The following is an 18,490-nucleotide window of genomic DNA, read 5'->3' as shown; positions in this document are numbered from 1 at the left end:
TTTTTAGTTTTTTTATGCATCACTACTTTAATTTTGTTTCAGGCTCCCGTTTATCTTTGCTTGCCTTGCCTGCTTGTATAATGCTGTGATTTGCTGATCTTTTTTTTTATTGCTGGTAATTCTACCCCCCCCAAATCCATCTTGACTGGAAGAGCTCAGACGAGCTTCTAGTATTAGTACAGAGTGAAGCATAAACCTCGGAATTTTCCAGTCTTCTTTTATGAAGAGCCAAAATATAGTGTGAAACATTATATAAAATGCTTTTGTGGCTGTTGACATTTCCACTGCCACTTATATTTTATCACCCACTATTGTAAACATTTTGCCCCTCTTTTTGTGTTTTTGCAGGCTGTTTGATGTTGGGGGGCAGCGATCAGAACGTAAGAAGTGGATTCACTGTTTTGAGGATGTCACAGCTATCATTTTCTGTGTGGCACTTAGTGGGTACGACCAGGTCCTTCATGAAGATGAAACAACGGTGAGTTTTAGATGTAAACAGTTGTTGTTTTTTCCCATTCTGGGGAGTAATCCCCTAACCCAGTATGTAGTTGTCATTACATATATGTCATGGTTTGTATTCAATATTAAAGTTAATTGGAAATCTTTCAAAAGCTCAACTGCCTTTGGCTTTCTGCTTTTTCACAGGTTCCATAATTCCAAGATTATTTTTGTTTTCAGGTTCCATATTAATTTTTCTTACCTGGTATAATGAATTTTTTATACCTGGGATAATAGTAGTAACAGACATTTTTCAGTACTGGCATGTAGTTATATGGCTAGCTGTCCATAGTTGTCTGATATTTCTGTTGTGCCATTATATCAAGAACTGTTCCCCCAGCCTCATTTCCTCAGCAAAATTTTCAGTTTATACTCTCACACATTGCACCATATAGGAATACATTTGTGTGCAGACTTCTTTCTTAGCAGTCCAACTAAAACAATTGAAGACTGCATTCGTGTTGCTGTAGAGGAAGCCAAATCAAAAAACAAAGTCAAAAGCTTCTACACTAGTGGCTACAATTGTACCCTTATCTAACTTGTGTGCTTTGCATTCCACTTGAATATCTGATTTCTTTAATTCCAAAAAAAAAAAAAACAGCTTATATATCACTGAAGTGTAAGCTTTACAGGGACTGGTGATATTGAGACTAAAATACAGTTATCAAGTTTATAGAATTTAGTATTTGTGGCAAATCTTTGCTGTTCTTTGCATATGACTTTCAATTGCAGATATTTATGCACATGCGGGAGGGTTTCAAGTAATCAGTTGGTAAGCACTGTGATGCCTCTTGGTACTGAATGCTGCTTTTAAATATTTGCTTTCCTGAGCTGAAAGGGGTGTCATTGAGCTAACAATTTGTTTCTGGAAAATACAGCACTGCATGCTGAGATTAGTGGCATTCTTTGTCATACTAGAGTTGTATTATCTTTTTATGGTTCTACTACTGGTAAATGCTTCCTAATCCTTTGTTTTGTAGTTTTGTATAATGTGCTATTTGTCTGTCACGGACACAATAGAATTATGTTCTAATCCAGTCATTTTTGTGTCCCTAGGTATATAAGTAGATGCATTTGAAATAAAGGATGTACCAAACCCATTCCATTCGAGAGCGAATGATTCAGCCAAAATTATAATCTAATGGAGGAATCTAATAAAATGTCGCAAAGAGCAAAACAATTTGCTCAAATAAGAATAAAGATTTGCATTTCGCAATGTAATATTCTTTATTGAAATTTTATTGCACTGCGAATTTTAATTGTGCATTGCCCACTTTTAAGAAGTGCTTGACATAATCTTTTGGAGCAAACATAACTTTTTCAGTAAGAAGTTTTATTACATTCACTGCACACTGTCGGAAACTATATAATTCGCAAACCTTCAGAAGTGGTTCCTGGTTCACAAAAGCTTTATTAAAGTCACACAAAGGAAAATTTGTTTGCACAAAGGCATAACTTTTTGCATTGCAAATATTTTGTCCATTACTGATTTTTATTACATTCCCCCATAACTTGTTTATTCAGAGTTGACCAATATCCCACAAATCGCATAATTTAAATATATGTATCCCCTTTTGGCTATCTGATGCCTTAAGGTCGCATGACTTTAAGATTCAGTTTGTGCTAAGCTCTTAAGTATTTAGCGAATGCCTAGAAAAAGTCCTGGGATTAGGTGGAAACTCAAACAGAATCCTGGATTTGGTGCATCTCAAATAGAAATGCATTATACACATATGATACAATTTCTTACTAATACTTTAAAGCTGTTAAAAATATTAATATGGTGTGTGTACTTATATCTTTTACATATTCTAACCAGTACTTACATTTAACATATTTATTCTAGTCCTGTCTTACAAGATGCCATTCAATAAACTCTCAAGATGATGCAGAGAACATAGGATGTATCTTGGAGTAAACAAAACCTACTTACAGGGATGGCATTATTTTTGCCATACATAGACAGCATTAATCGTAATACAAATAACAATAAATTGTCCATCTGTCAAATGGCTTGCTTTGATAAAATGCATACAGTAATGTAGCAATTCTGCCACAGCGCTCCAGTGACAGAATGAAGATGCTTCCATTTTAGGTGTTCAGTTCTTCTTTGCCTGCAGATGGCTCCAAGTCATGCTGAATCCCTCACCCCACAACAATATACACATATAAAAGCATAGTAAGCAATACGTGCAGTCCTCACTGTAATCTCAGCTCAGAACCATTCTATTAAATCAGTTTGTTGGCATCCTTCTAACAGGGGTAAATGTGGAATACACAAACAATGTCAAAATTGGAATGGCAACATTCAAAACAGAATATACATTGTATAGGGAAAAGCTACAACTGTGTCAGAATACTGCCTATATGTACAGTATGATGCAATCCAAAATTCACTGACCCAGCGTAACCAAATCACTCTGTTACCATTTAGTACCGAGGTGCAGCATTTCAGAATTCTGTGCTTTCCATAATCATATTGTCTGAATTTAGGGCCGCCCAGATTCAGTGTTCACGGTCTAGCTGTAGGTTAAATTTTCAATTCATTTATAATTAAAAACAAATGGAGAAATCCTGAACTTGGTTTTCCTGGTTATACTAACAGTGTATTCTAAGACAAAGAAACAGAAATAGGGTAAGTGAAATTAGCGAGAAAATCGTCCAGATGCGGTAACCCATAGCAAGCAGTAAGATTTTTGCTTTTACAAGGTGAACTGTAAATGCTCCTTGCTGATTGGCTATAGATCTATAGAAAACACACACAAAAAGCTGTTTACAATTGCAACAAATCAAGTGCTGACAATGAATTAAAGCAAAGACCTGATTGGCGGTGTTATTATTAATGCTCGTATATCAGCCCTATAGGTGCAAGACTTCATAAATGCAGTTGCCAGTAGCAACCAGTCTTTGCTGCACATTTTGTTGTTTGTTCAGTTGTGTTAAGGTCATGTGTTATGCTGCTTATTGAAAAAGTGGGAATTTTATGCTGGGGCTTTATCAAAAGCCGAATAAATGGCCCTTGTCTTGAAAATGTGCTGCCAATTCTACATAAAATGTGTTCATTTTCTTGTCATTTATTTATCAAGCAGTGCAGAGAGGATGTATTTTTCCCTGATATACACGGGCTCTGCAGATTATCCAGATTTCCTTTTTTCCTTTTAGTATACAGGGTCTAGATCTGCCAGTCAGTCATCACTTAAAATTGCTGCATGTTACCACTTAAATCAATTTCTCACACTATCTTCTGTCAGCTCCTAATTAGAAAGCCCAACCAGTCCTATACCTCTCATCTACTTAATACATCATTCTATATGATGTGCCAGTCCTGGTGATGCTACTCCAGTGCACTTAATCATCTACTAAATATAACACTTGCCTGATATACTGCCTCTATTATGAGTGGAAATTCCTACACCAAATACTCCACTGCTACCACAATGAATTAACTCCAGTTTATAGATTCCTTTTTTCTAACAGCACAGGCCAAGCTGTTCTTCCCCATTATACTATCTGACCCCAACAGTCCCAGCTGAGAAATTACTTTAATTCCATATTTAACCTTATCCTAAGGGCACATTCCTTCATTTGTTTATATATCTTTTCTTTATAAAAATCTCAATAAACTGGAACAACTGTGGCTTTTAAGTAGTGATTTATATCAAGGGTACCACAAAGATTTTATGTAAATAATTTCATATCTACATCTGCTGCAGGGGCAATGCCTGACTCGTGTGCTTCATCTGGGGAACATACAAATAATCAATAGAAATATGCTACACAAAGGCAGTGGTATGCTTACTGTCGGTAGTTCACTCGTGTTTAGCAAAGTGTTTCCTTCCTGTAAGTTCATATCAGGCAAATGTCAGTTATGCCATGGGTGGTTGCAAACATAAATCAAATTGCCACATGACACACTGGCACAGCTGGGCCTACAGATACAACATGATATGATTCTTGGGCCTGGTAACTGATGGTTATATAAACAAAACTGTTGGTGCAAATATCTGATAAAATTAGGTTATTTGTAAAGTGCATTTTCTTTTTTAATGATTTTTGTAATCAAAATTCCAAATTTTAAAGTAATAATAAACTTGTGAATGTCTTGTAACGTGAATGAGCTCTCTTCGCTTTTCTGTATCGGGTCTGTTAGATATTGGAGGGCATCTGTCATCCGTTGCTGGTCGGTGAATACAAGCTATACCCTTGCTTGAAGTGTGAGAGAGTTGCAACACTCCTTTTGAGCCTGTGAGAGGCTTGATAAAGGGGAATGAGCTCTCTTGTATTTCTGTATTTTCACTATGCGGTGTCTTGTGAAGGTCCTCTTAATCTGTAAGCATAACACGATTTGGGCACACAACTACTTTGCACTTTTCCTTCCTTTTTAATACTCTTGCTTTGTTTAACCCCTTGAACCACTGGCCTGCATTTCTTTCATTTGCCAAGTTTTGTGTTTCAATCTGGCAATGGCGTGCAGGTACCTTCTTCTCGCCAGGTTTTTCGGCTCTAACCTCAAGCTGTAACCAGACACGGTGTGTGACCTTTTGCCTGCTGTTAACCGGTTGACTCTGTGGTGTGCTTCGTTCTTGTGTTCACTTGCTTTCTGCTCTCATGGTCCTGCTGGGAAAGTGTCTGCAAAACCCTCTCTCTCCAAACATCTCTGCACTTCAGCACTTCAAACCTTTACTTTCTCTACCGTCCGACCCTTTCTAATAACGACCACATATCCAGCACATATTGAGAACCCCTTCAGTTTCGGCAGGTATGAAGCTTTATTTTAACACTGACAAGAGTTGGAAGCAACAGGGATGCGTGACCTGTTTGGAGATATTGCCATGATCAATTTGCCTTTTATCCACTGATACAATATGTGGATTCCAGAATCCGTTTCCATTGTGTTGTTTTTTCTGCATGATTCTAACATTTGTAATCTGAAATGTCCTAACTTTCTTTGATCAAGCATGAATTGTGGCTCAAATCCTCACTACACTTACCAAAAAAATCTAATTATGCAAGATCTATAACAGGTCACAGGTATTCTGCAAGCTTCCAACTCTGCATTAATGTACAGGGCCTTGCCTGTCATGAATTAATCTAACATAAAGTAGCTACAAAATTGCATGCCCCTCTTGTCGCATAGGAAAGTTAAAGGAGTCCAAGCATAGTGCATGATCCATTCATGTATCCTCCAATAGGAACCCATTTCTTGCTGTTATCAAATTTTTAGTATTGCAAAGATATTTTTACTTAATAAGTAATAAAATAAGTAATAATAATCAGTAATTCCACATAGTGTGCAAGAGAATGAAGACCAGCAAGCGATGTATATATGTTATACAGGGTGAGAACAGAATTTAGCATGTCCAGTGTTTGGAAGAAGAAAGACTGCAAGTAGACCCTATCTAATAGAGATTATGAGGAGTAAAATTTGGAGGATAGTAAACACGGCAGTCAGTGCTGAGTTTACTGTACCAGTAAAGAACTATACTATAACCAGTACTGTATATAGAGTACAGTACTATAACTAGTACAGAACTGCTTATATCTAAAACCCATTTGTGCAGAGGGTGAAGCTTTTGGGCTTGTTTGATATGCGGTTCTTGTTTTTGATTACAGAACCGGATGCATGAATCCCTCAAACTTTTTGACTCCATCTGTAACAACAAGTGGTTCACTGACACATCCATCATTCTGTTCCTGAATAAGAAGGATATCTTCCAAGAGAAAATCAAGAGCTCTCCTCTTACTATCTGCTTTCCGGAATACACAGGTACACCCACACATGCAGAAGCCATCTCTTGCTAGAATAGGTACTCTGCAGTATTGCTGGGCGAATGTGCCAGTCAGCTTGGACATTCCTACAGGAGTGAAAAAACACAAGCACACACGTGTACATTTATATATGTGTGTATGTAGTCATATGTCTATATCTTCTTAATATTAATAATATATTACACATACTATATTTCTCACTTGTGTAAAAATATTTCATTTAGTAAAACAGTGATATCAATGTTTCAAGCATGCAAAGAACATACATGTGCGCAAATATGAACCTGTGCATGTGTGTATTCCACCAAGCACAGCTACACATACACACAGTTGTGACTCCTTTTGTAGTAAACCCATTTTGCCAAATGCTGAACCCTATAAACACAAACACACTCAAATACAAATGATCTCTCTGTTCATCTCTCATTCCTTGCTCTCCTGCTTCAGGTCCCAACTCATTTACCGAAGCCGTAGCGCACACACAGCATCAGTATGAGAGCCGAAACAAGTCTGAGAACAAGGAGATTTATACCCATATCACCTGCGCTACTGATACTCAGAACATCCAGTTTGTGTTTGATGCTGTTACAGATGTCATCATTGCCTATAATCTGCGGGGTTGTGGCCTTTACTAAGCGGCAGGCTTTAAGAAGCAGGATAATGAAGGCAAAGGAGCGACAGGAGGAGTCTTTTTACCCAGACACAGCCAGACTTGTTTTGTTTTTTTTCCCCTATTAATCCTTATGGTTATAATGAATCCCAGCCCCGGTCAGCTTTTTTACACTGCATGTGCCAACACGCCTTTTCATACCCGTTGCATCTTTCTCTTATATCTAGAGAAATTCTTCATAGCAGAAATCATGGTTGACCTGTATGTGAAATAGTTGAGTGACACTTCTTGCTGTAAGGCTCAGATTGTCCTGAGAGATGTCTCTCAAGCTCTACATGTAAAGATCTTGAAGGGTTAACCTTGATTCCTGAAATAGTACCCTGCTGGAAGGTGGATTATAGTTTATTCCAACTATAAAACATCTCACTGCTACTGAATCTTCTTTTTTAAATACGGTTTCTAAAGCCGCTGTACTTAAGGAAATTCTTTCCAGTAATCGGTCAAAGTGCCAAAATAACTTAAACCTTTCCATGTAGCTGAGGTAGTGTTAGGCTAAAATATGATTGCTTAGATACCTGGTTGGTATGAATAGTAACCTGTTTTCTACCACTAACCACTCTACTCACTAAGGTTATTATTGGGTTAATGGTCAAACCATTTCTCAGGCTACAGGTGGCCATACACATGGTGGTAAAATTGTACAAAATTGTGTGTGTGTCGTTGACTAGCTATGGCGACTAATATCCATGGACTGTATTATGGATATTGGTTGGTTTATTGATTTGGCAGGTTAGAAAATGTCATCTGCCCATGCACCATATCTACCAATCCATTTGGCCTACAGATCAGTCTATCAGATACTTTATGGGGTCGACCCATGGCTGCCTTTAGCATTGGGCAGAAAGAACACATACGCCTTCTTATTGCAACAGTAGTTAAAGATGTACTGTATAAGATAGTTGTTAAATGCTTCATTCTGAAATGCCACCTAACTCCATGTCATCAGAGATCCATTCCTGACATTGTAATTACCTTATTTCACATAATACCTGCCAAATTTTAGTGTGAATTTTTTTTAACTGTTTCATGATATCCTTGAGGGCATGAAACCACCATCTCTGCTTATTGGAGAAAGCCTAATGAAGAAAAAATTCATGAGCAGCACGGTCATTATCTCTTGTCACACAGCTGTCATCTATAGGGATAATACTGGATAATAATATATCTGAAAGCCACGTTTTATGTTCACTTGCCATAATGCAGTTAAGTATATACAAATATAACTATTGATGTTTTTTACTTTCTTTCTAGTATCTTTATATTTTTTAGTAGCAGAATTAGTAATCTCCTAGCATTTGTCACTGTGTGCTACTTATACTAGCTTCATATATATGGTCCAGATATTAAAACTTAGCCAGCAAGTGGCAAGCACAATAAATTCACAAGCACAAAAAGGGTCAAGGTGTCTTTTTCTACATCTTACAGCGCATAATATGCAGAGTACCATTCCCTCCAAGTGCCCCACCTGCTCTTCAGTTAATCTGTGGAGAAATCTTTGCCACTTCTAAAGTTCTGAATAGTGATGTGCAGTGTAGCCACAAAGTAAAATCTACTTTGGTTTTTATTTCAGTAATTTCCCCTTAAATAGGAATTAATTTATTGTGGCACAGGGCATCTTATGCTGTATCAGCGGAGGCTTTCCCCATGGGTGTGATTGTTAGTTAGGATTGTGTAATTGATGTCTCTGTACAGTGCTGCTCATTGTTGGGATTGGTTGGGTTGTGTCAGACAGACTGCAGGTTATTTCAACATAGACCCTACTTCTAAATAATATATTTTCTCTTGTATTTAATGCAACACTTTGCTAGAATGGAATTCCTGATTAAAAGTAGGGATGCACCGAATCCAATATATTGGATTTGGCCGAATCCTTTGTGAAAGATTCTGCCGAATACCGAACCAAATTCAAATCATAATTTCCGTATGCAAATTATGGGTGGGAAGGGGAAAACATTTATTACTTGTTTTATAAAATAAGTAATGCGATTTCCCTCCAACGTATGGTTTCTTTGTTAAAGCTGCGTAAATGTAGCATTACATGCTTCAATAGTGTATAAAATTAGATTAGCCTTGATAAATGTTGACTTCTCTCACTCTCCATTGGCTTCTGCACACACCTTCATATTTGAAACAAACATTCATGGAACCCAGCTTGCTTAAAAAAATGCCACCCATGGGCAATATTCTGACCTCCAAAGAGTTATTGGCACACTATGGTCTTTATATAGAATTTATGAAAAAATTTTCAGGGTGCACATTTTTTACTTGAAGTTATTTTTGAACCTGTTTGTATGGGTCACCCCCTGCATGTCACCCACCACTTTTTCCATCCTTATGGATGTGCATGTTCTTAGGTGCATAAATGGTAGACTGCCATACATGGATGCATAGTACTAAGGATAATTTATTCTCTTGACTTTGCAGCTGATGCAGCTTAAATAAATATATAAATATATATGGGCCTCCTAGGGCTCCACCAGATAACCTAACAATGTGGGTCACTCTGACAGCAATTAGATATTGATATCCAGCCCTGATGCAGGGCACCATAGCTAGGCGGTAAATGAGCAGATACAGCTGAAAGAATTGTTTGGCTTTTACATACCAGCAATATTGTAAATAATTTTATTTTCACCTCAGTGTTCTAAATGCCTCATATTGTTTTACACGCAGGGGCACCACTGCCATGAAGTGAGTTGAAAAACTCATCTCAGGCCGCAGCGCCTTGCAACTTACCACTCCTGATAATCTAAATAGCCAAAATTCAGAATTTAAATCAGAATTTTGGCTCTTCTAGTGCAGAGAGTGCAATTACCTCTATAAATACTAGTAGCTGACCTGCTCCGATGCAAAAAGGGGAAGTGGGGGTGTGGTGGAATCGACTTGAGGTTTGAGCAATTCCTTTTTTTTTTTTTTGTAATTTTGGTTGATAGAGGTAACACATCATCAGTCCTCATCTAAAATAACAAATATCTATTCTTTAGTTGCCAATAATATAAAGTTGTATTAATGGAAACATATTATGTCTACGTCATATGGAACTATATTGTGCTTTACTTACAACTTGGAAAAATGTCATGGGGGGGAGCAATTTCCATATATCAGATCAGTGTAAACTTTTTGTTTTTTTGAATGGGACCCGAAATCTGAGAGTGAACTTGGTCCACCTTAATTCAGCATTGATTTGCTGTTGTCTGAACTACACCAATTCCAGAGTATGTCAGTTGCTTGCAGTATTTTTCACAAGAAGCTGGTATTTTCTTTATTTTATTTTTTTTCTCAATAAGTATTTGTCCACTTAAAGGGTCAGTAACATCAGAAAGGGAAATTATACATTTATAAATTGTATCGGCCTGTCCAGCATCCGCAGGAGTCTTATTTTGTGTAAGAATAGTATGTAGTAGTAGAGAGCAATGGATGACTTTCCTGTTTATCTCCACATAGCTGCTAAACAAATTTATACTAAAAAGCTCCTCTGTTATCTGCTCTGCTTGGGCACTATAGGCCTACTGGATAGCATTCTCCATGGCTACAAAGTAGCTTATTTATATAAACTATTATAGATTCTGACGCAAGCACACAATTTTTGTACACATGCAGGATAACATTACATGTAAATGTATATACACTCATTTTATTGTTTTGGTGTTACCGTCCCTTTAAGAATGAACAGTCATTTTTTAAAATGTGTATATATATATATATATATATATATATATATATATATATATATATATATATATATATATATATATATATATATATAAAAGAATGTATCATAAATTATGATGGTAAATCTACATAACAAAATGCTTAGCTTTTAAATAACCAAAGTAATCTTTTTCTAGAACACACCTGAATATGAAGTTCGTCTACATAATATAGAGAATCAAAACAGATAGTGTTTTAACGTTGATAGAGTCTAATTTATGTTGAGTATAAACTCAATCCATTTTATTAATAATTGTACAGTGTGTTTATATAGGTACAATGTGTTACGCACCAACTGCATAATAAAGAATGGCTGCAATTTAAAAAAAAAAAATCCAATTATAGCAGATCATTTCCTTCAGTTATTGGTCTTGCTGCCTGCGCTAAAGCTACAAGTGATTGTATGCTTTATGTCATCAGCTCTGGGAATATACCTGCTGTTCGGGTCTGGGAGTGTTGGTTTGGGGTTGATGAACCTTAGGTGGTCTTTTATTTTTGGCAGGTATATATGTGTCATATTTTGAATGTCTATTGTCTATTTGGCATATCTTTAATCTTGTGAATAGTCTTTTTTTTTTAATTATTCGTCATTAGATTTGATGTAATTGGGGGTATACTGGTTTTCTAAAGGTCCCTCGTGTATGTTGTATATGTACATTTAGTATCTCACACATTTCAGGTACTGAACAAATAAAATTGCATTCAGGTATGCGAACATTTTACCGGGAAACCCGTTATTCAGAAAGTTTCGAATTACGGAAAGGCCGTCTCACATTTTATCCAAATAATCCCAATTTTTAAAAATGATTTCCTTTTCTCTGTAATAATAAAACAGTAGCTTGTACTTGATCCAAACTAACATAAAATTAATCCTTGGAATTAAAACCAGCCTATTGAGTTCAACGTTTACATGATTTTTCAGTAGATCCAAAATACGGAAATTACCATTATCCGGAAAACCGCAGATCCTGAGCATTCTGGATAACAGGTGCTTTACCTATAGAAATGAAAATAATCAAGTACAGCACAACAACAATAATAATCAAAGTATCTTTGGCCATGTTTTTTTGCACCAACCCTACTCCCATGAATACAGTATTGCCTGCACGTGACAGTGCTTCATTAATGATGGGCAGGTTGTGAGTGGTATGCAAGCATCCCTTGGGATACTCTAGTTTCCCATCATTTAGATTTGTTTGGTTCATCAAGAAGTTAGGTCGAAATCATTTAAAAAGCTTTATGAGAATTTTTTCCCAGCTACAATGTAAATGATGAGTATATACTTAATAGTTAGGGTGAGAAATAGTCATTTTGCATGGATGAGCTAGTAGAGGACTTAAAGAATCCACTACTGTGAATTAGTTAAGGAATCTTCTACCACTAAGGCACTCCCCTGCGCAGTGCAAGCTGTGTATTGCACATCACAAGCTCCAAAATACCAGACCATTTAATTTTAGTAAATTCAAACTCTCCAAAATGGCAGGGGAAACCGTGGATCCTCGATTTTTGTGGTCCAGGGAAAAATTATTTTTTTGTCTTTTCAACATTTTTATTGAGTTTTCCAAACTATGTCGTCTCTTGCTCTGTACTCCATTTCTGTGTGTGCATTTTGGGTCTTTGAACTTCCCAAGTCTGACCCGCATTCAACCCTAACCTGCAGTTGTTGGCCAGACTTCAATCCAAACCCAGCCAACCAGCAGTAAACCTGCGGGTCAATCACAGACGATATTCATGTGAGTTTGAAAATTGTATCTACTGATGTATTATGTCAGCCATGTGCATGGGGCATTGCTGAGCTGCAACCATCAGAACAATAAAAATGAAGCCTTGTATTTTCCCTTGTATTCTCTCAATCCTTTAAGTCTATTGATTGGTTGCTATGGGTTACTAGATCTGATGCAAACTTTTTATCCAATATGTTGTTTAATTCAGTCTGTTGGAACTCTGTCTGGATTCCCAATCTAGTAATTGGCAGCAGGTAGAGCCATTGCTATTAATATTCTCTACAATATTCTCAACAATGCAAAGCAAAACAAGTAACGATTTCAAAACTTAAGTAGAATAACATTTTCTTTCAAATGATTGTGTTGTGTTACCCATTCTTTTACAGTGAATAATAAATACTATTTCGTTTTGTGGATACCTTATTAAACATATACAGGTTTCCATTCTGCTCTATTAGGAATGGCAATATTTGTAGAAGCATTTAGAATCTAATATTTGTTTCTTTTTCCCTTTGTTTTTACACTGGTATCCATTCCTATCTCCTTAGCCTAACTTCTTTTCTCCTTTCTTCTGTCTTCCACCTCTTCTCTCTCCTGTCTGCTCGATGTAGAACCGGATGCACGAGTCTCTTATGCTCTTTGACTCCATCTGTAACAACAAGTTCTTCATTGACACATCAATCATTCTCTTCCTCAACAAGAAGGACCTGTTTGCTGAGAAGATCAAGAAATCGCCTCTGTCCATTTGCTTTCCAGAGTACACAGGTAACAAAGCATATGGCTTTCCACATTACAGCTCATGGGGCTCTGAGTGTCCTAATCTGACTACTATGAGTGTTAAAACAAAGTGTATTTCCCATACATAGGATAAAGCTGTGCTAGCATAGGTCTAACCCAATATCAAGTGCAATTCTGCTAGAAGATTTGAAGGTATAGTGGCCCTTTAGAAAAAATCTGGGATGCAGTACCATGCATATGTATTCATCCCAGGGCTGTATTCAGGTGTGGTGCTACCCTAGCCACTGGGCCTTACAGCGACCCCAGCGTAACGTCACACTGATGTGGTGACATCACTTCTCATTTATCACTTCTGCCCTGTTATGCTCCGAGGCCTGCACCCCTATTTCCCCCAGAGGTGACTGGGACATTTTTTAATTAGCTTTTCATTTTTTTAGTTATTTAGGCACCAGAGGGCCACCCCCAAAAGTTGGCGTCTTGGCACAAGCCCTTAGGTGCCTATATATAGATTTGCCCCTGTTTCATGCTCTTGTTGTGTTACAACCTGGAATTAAAATGTGCGCACAACAAGTTTTGCACTGAAAAGGTGCTAGATATTTTTATTTATGCCAATCGCAAGAGTTGTCAAACGTCAAATGCAGTATAATTCTGCAAATTCATGGTGCATTTATTTCCACACTACATGTTATGAGTGACTATTCTTTTTCAAGTGTCTTGCACTTGAATTTGCAGAATTATACTGCGTTTGACGTTTGACAACTCTTGCGATTGATTTATATGTTTTACTGGATGGAAGCAGTAAGAATTGGTCTTAAGTGAATCCATTTCCATTTATTCATGCATAAAGGTTATTTAAATTAAATTTTGTATAATTTTTCTTCCCCCCCCCCACCCAGTCTGGCCCATTCTTTAAGGTATATTTTTTCCATGTTATAAAGGTTAGTCAGTTGACACTTGGATTGAGATTAGGGCTTTTTAGTGCCACTATACTTTCATTTTGTATTTGTATAATAAAAATATTAAGAGGCAAATACATTACCGGTATTACAGTTATCCAGAAAGCTCTGAATTACGGGAAAGCCTTCTCCTGTAGACTCCATTCATATTTTTAAAAATAATTTCCTTTTTATTTGTAATAATAAAACAGTACATTCTAATTGAACTTTAGATACTTTACCCTTATTGTCTACAAAATAGCCCTATTGGGTTTATTTAATGCTTCGATTTTTTTAAAATAGATTTAAGGTGATCCAAATTACAGAAAGATCCCTTGTCTGGATGACAGTTCCCATACCTGGATTATTCTGCTTTTTTTCCACCTTGTGAAGGTGTGACTGACTCCACTCTTAGATTGCCCTTTCTATTTGGATACCTTGGAACGAGCTTTCTTATACCCACCTTCAGTTCTCCTGTTGGGTTATTATTTAATGACTAGTAGTCAGGGAAGGCTTGTCCTACCAGCCCAGAGGATATGGTTCAAGGTATGGCCAGAAAATTGGGCCAGAAATGGGTATCTTCATGGCATACTTTTCTGAATATTGTTTGTTTTTCCACACCATGTACAGATCTATAACATTCACTTTGAGTCGAGTGATCCTGAGCATTCTGTCTTCCTTCTCAAATGCCTTGCAAGAGTGATACATAAGGGGTTCATAAAATATTGTTGTTCCATTCAGAAACCAGTGGTGATTAAAGGAAGCAGCAAGACCCCTGCCCATGTAATGCCACACACATACAGTATACATCCATATAGAGATTTCTAAAGAGAAAATATATCCTCATGAGCTCATTTAGTTGGTTGTGTAGAAAAGTGCATGAATGCTATATTAACATCAAGAGATAAGTCCTTGATATAAATGTATTTATATTTCTACATCTATACATCTGATTACACTGATTGAAATGACTCAATGATAGTATCTTTGTATCCCTGAAGTAGCCACACAGCCCCACAGCATGATGGAACCACCAAATTTGATAGAAGGTAGCAGGTGTTTTTCTTGGAATGTGGTGGTGTTCTTCCTCCATGCAAATAACTAAATTTTTGTCTCATCAGTCCAAAGCACTTTGGTCTAACTGTGGCTTGTCTAAATGAGCTTTTGCATACAACAGACGACTATTTGTGGCGTGAGTGCAGAAATGGCTTCTTTCTCATCACCCTGCCATACAGATGTTCTTTGTGCAAATTGCGCTGAATTGTAGAACTATGTACAGATACACCATCTGCAGCAAGATGTTCTTGCAGGTCTTTGGAGGTGATCTTTGAGTTGTCTGTAACCATTCTCACATTCCTGTATTTTTCCTGGCCTGCCACACCTGGGTTTTACAGCAACTGTGCCTGTGGCCTTCCATTTTATGATTACATTCCTAACAGTTGAAACTGACAGTGTAAACCTCTAAGATAGCTTTTTGTAGCCTTTCCCTAAACCATGATATTGAACAGTCTTTGGAGAGTTGCTTTTAGGATCCCATGCTGTCACTCTTCAGAGGAGAGTCAAACAGAAGTACAACTTGCAATTGGCCACCTTAAATACCTTTTCTCATGATTGGACACACCAGCCTATGAAGTTCAAGGCTCAACAAGCTAATCCAACCAATTTGGTGTTGCCAGTAATCCGTATTGTGCAGTGAGCAAAATTACAAGAGTACCCAAATTTTTCCACAGCCAGTTTTTCACATTTGATTTAACTCCATACAATTAAATACTGCTTTACTAAAAATCTTTGTTCAGAAAACACCCCCAGTACAGTATGTTCCTGGAAAATGAAAAGACATACCACTGTTATCTTTTTTATTGAAAGTGGAGTAAATTATTATGCAGGATGAGAGGGGGTTCCCAAACTTTTTCATATGACTGTATGTCCCCAATGCAGCATGTACTGTCTGACATAGTGTATTAGATTACATTTTGAAACCTACCCATCCCCAAACATTAAGATCTGAAAGATTTGGCTGCAAATCTTACTGCTAAAGTTACACCAAGCCTGATACAGCAGCTAGTGGCTTAATTGTATTGATCTTCGCCAAGTTTTATTTACCTGTAGACTTTCTTCTTTCCTTTTTATTGTCTCACAATTCTTATCTTTTTTTTTCCTCTTCTCTGTCCAATAGGTCCCAACACTTATGAAGATGCTGCTGCTTATATCCAAGCACAATTTGAAAGCAAGAACCGCTCTCCCAATAAGGAGATTTATTGTCACATGACTTGCGCCACAGATACGAATAACATCCAGGTGGTATTCGACGCCGTCACTGACATCATCATTGCCAACAACCTCAGAGGCTGCGGCTTGTACTGATTTTTCTCTGTTTAGCAATCTATCTGCTGGCGATAAAAAAAAATGCAACTTGGTAAACAGAAGGCAAAACAAAAATAAACATATATATATATATATATATATATATATATATATATATATATATATATATATATATATATATATAACTAATCTTTTTAGTTAGTCTCAAAGAGCTGTCAACAGAATAGATTCCTGACGGCCCTTATCCAAAAGAATAGTTTCCTAATTTTAAAGGATTATCGTTTGGTCCTAATCTTCTTAACACTTTCAGTGCTGGAATCTTTGGAACTCGTGTAACCCATGACTGTTCTTTCCAGGACTGAAAGATAGTGTAGGACTTCTTTGATAAAGGGAATATAATATATTTTAATCTTTTAAGATATGTGTGTTGTGATCTGTTTCACACAAGCAGGATCCAAAACCAATGTTCAGGTTTATCTCTTCTGTTCAGCTCTTAAAAAAAAAAAAAAAAAAAAAAAATTCCCCTCCAATTTCCTAACCAGGTAGAAGTGTTTGTGAGACTCGCGGAACAATGTGCTCAGCTTTTGTTGGTGCTGTTGCTGTAAGAGGGTCTGAGAGGGATTATGGGAGGCCCAGCTAGTCTGAACAACACAACGTAGTGGGTCCCTGTTTTATGGGAAAAAAGGTATCCGTGCCAACCCAAACTGCAGAGCAGGGGCACAGTCTACAGTTTTTAGCGGGTTTCATACCCTGCTGTCCCTTCTTACTCTGCACTACTTAACGGACCCTCAAATTGATGATCTGCGGGTAGCATGACCTTTGGCCTTTGTAAAAACACAGCCTTCCTTAAAGTTGATGTGTAACGTTATCACTGGATTAGTGGCTGCATAGGATGCTGTAAATCTGGTTTAGCTAAGTCTGTACATTTAGAAGAAACAAAACTGTTCTTTTTTTCCCCACGTGCTTGTAGCTTAAAGACACCTCCCTTATTCTTATTATTATTATTACTACTACCATTTTCTTGCACCAACTGTAAAGAAGCATCTCCTTTATCCTTTCCAACCCCCATCACTGCCAGAGAAGCCAAAAAATGGCCTCCAGCAAAGAAATGGGTTTATAGAAATCTGTTTTTTTGGGGGGGGGGGGTTGATTGGGGTTATTTCTGTTGGACTTTTAAGCCCTAAGTGGAATAAAATAATTATTCGAATGAAAAAAAAAAAAAAAGGATTTTCCAAGATATTTAATGTACAGATCTGATTAGGTTCCCATACTCTGAACTGTGTACCATGCACTCTTTGGACTCTTTTAGAAAAAGCACAGCTCTCACTGACCTCCAGCTGCTGAAATAACTCCCCCTCTTCAATTTTTTTGCTCTGAATTTCCTGTATTTCCAAACTGATAGGCTTCTTTACTTTCAATCTCGTTTTACTTTTCCTAAGTGAATGCTTTGTGCTGCTTCTCGCCCCTCCCTTTCCTTCCCATCTTATAGTGAATGGTGTTTTCCTCTCATGTGGGATGTTTGTGCTGAGAAAAAAAAAAACAAAATAAATCAAAAAATAAAAAAAAATGAAAAAGCAAAACAAAAAAAAACTAATTTAATCGAATGTAGTGTTTACATTAAATCCACAATTTTCATGACCAAACCTTTGCCATTTCTACTTTGATTAGAACTCGTACTTCTTCACCATTTCACTTGCAAACTGAAGAAGAACGGTCACAAATGTTAAAGAAAAAAAAATTTAAAAATCAATCAATAAATGAGCGAGAAATGAAGCTGGAGTGTGTTCTTTGTATTGCCGAATGCTCAGTTTGGTGCTGCCAGCGACTCTCGTAACCAATGGAAACTCATGTGTAGCTTAATAAAGAGAATGTTTGTCTGTACAGAGCTGTCTCCAACATTCTGCTTTTTATCAACTTGCGTCACTATTCAAGAAAAAATAACTGGCTTCCTTTGGGCACAGTGAGATGGCTGGTTCCCTTGTGTTGCTTATTGTACAACTGCAGTCAGTGTGTGGGGTTTTTTTTATCCTCTGAAATTTTACCTGTATCTAGGCCTGGAATAGGCAGCTGTACACCATTGCCAGCCAAGAGGATTTCAGGATTTTTGGATCTGACTCTTC

The 18,490-nt window shown here is 37.1% G+C and overlaps 1 protein-coding gene across 5 annotated transcripts in view; it reads left to right on the top strand.

The window, feature by feature from the left end:
- Positions 1-18,251, top strand: part of gnao1.S (G protein subunit alpha o1 S homeolog) — a 107,842-nt gene extending 89,591 nt beyond the window's left edge. For 2 of the 5 annotated variants that reach the window (XM_041591223.1, XM_018259454.2), the window contains 3 exons: positions 349-478; positions 12,984-13,137; positions 16,222-18,251. In XM_041591223.1, the coding sequence (XP_041447157.1) occupies positions 349-478; positions 12,984-13,137; positions 16,222-16,409 (472 nt within the window). In that variant the 3' untranslated portion in view covers positions 16,410-18,251. 5 annotated transcript variants of the gene reach the window in all.
- The last annotated feature ends 239 nt before the right edge of the window (positions 18,252-18,490 follow it).

This window comes from Xenopus laevis, chromosome 4S (genome assembly GCF_017654675.1).
Source record: "Xenopus laevis strain J_2021 chromosome 4S, Xenopus_laevis_v10.1, whole genome shotgun sequence".
In the NCBI taxonomy this organism is placed as follows: Eukaryota; Metazoa; Chordata; class Amphibia; order Anura; family Pipidae; genus Xenopus; species Xenopus laevis.
The sequence above is the reverse complement of the archived record's forward strand: the minus strand, read 5'-3'. Positions and strand labels throughout refer to the sequence as shown.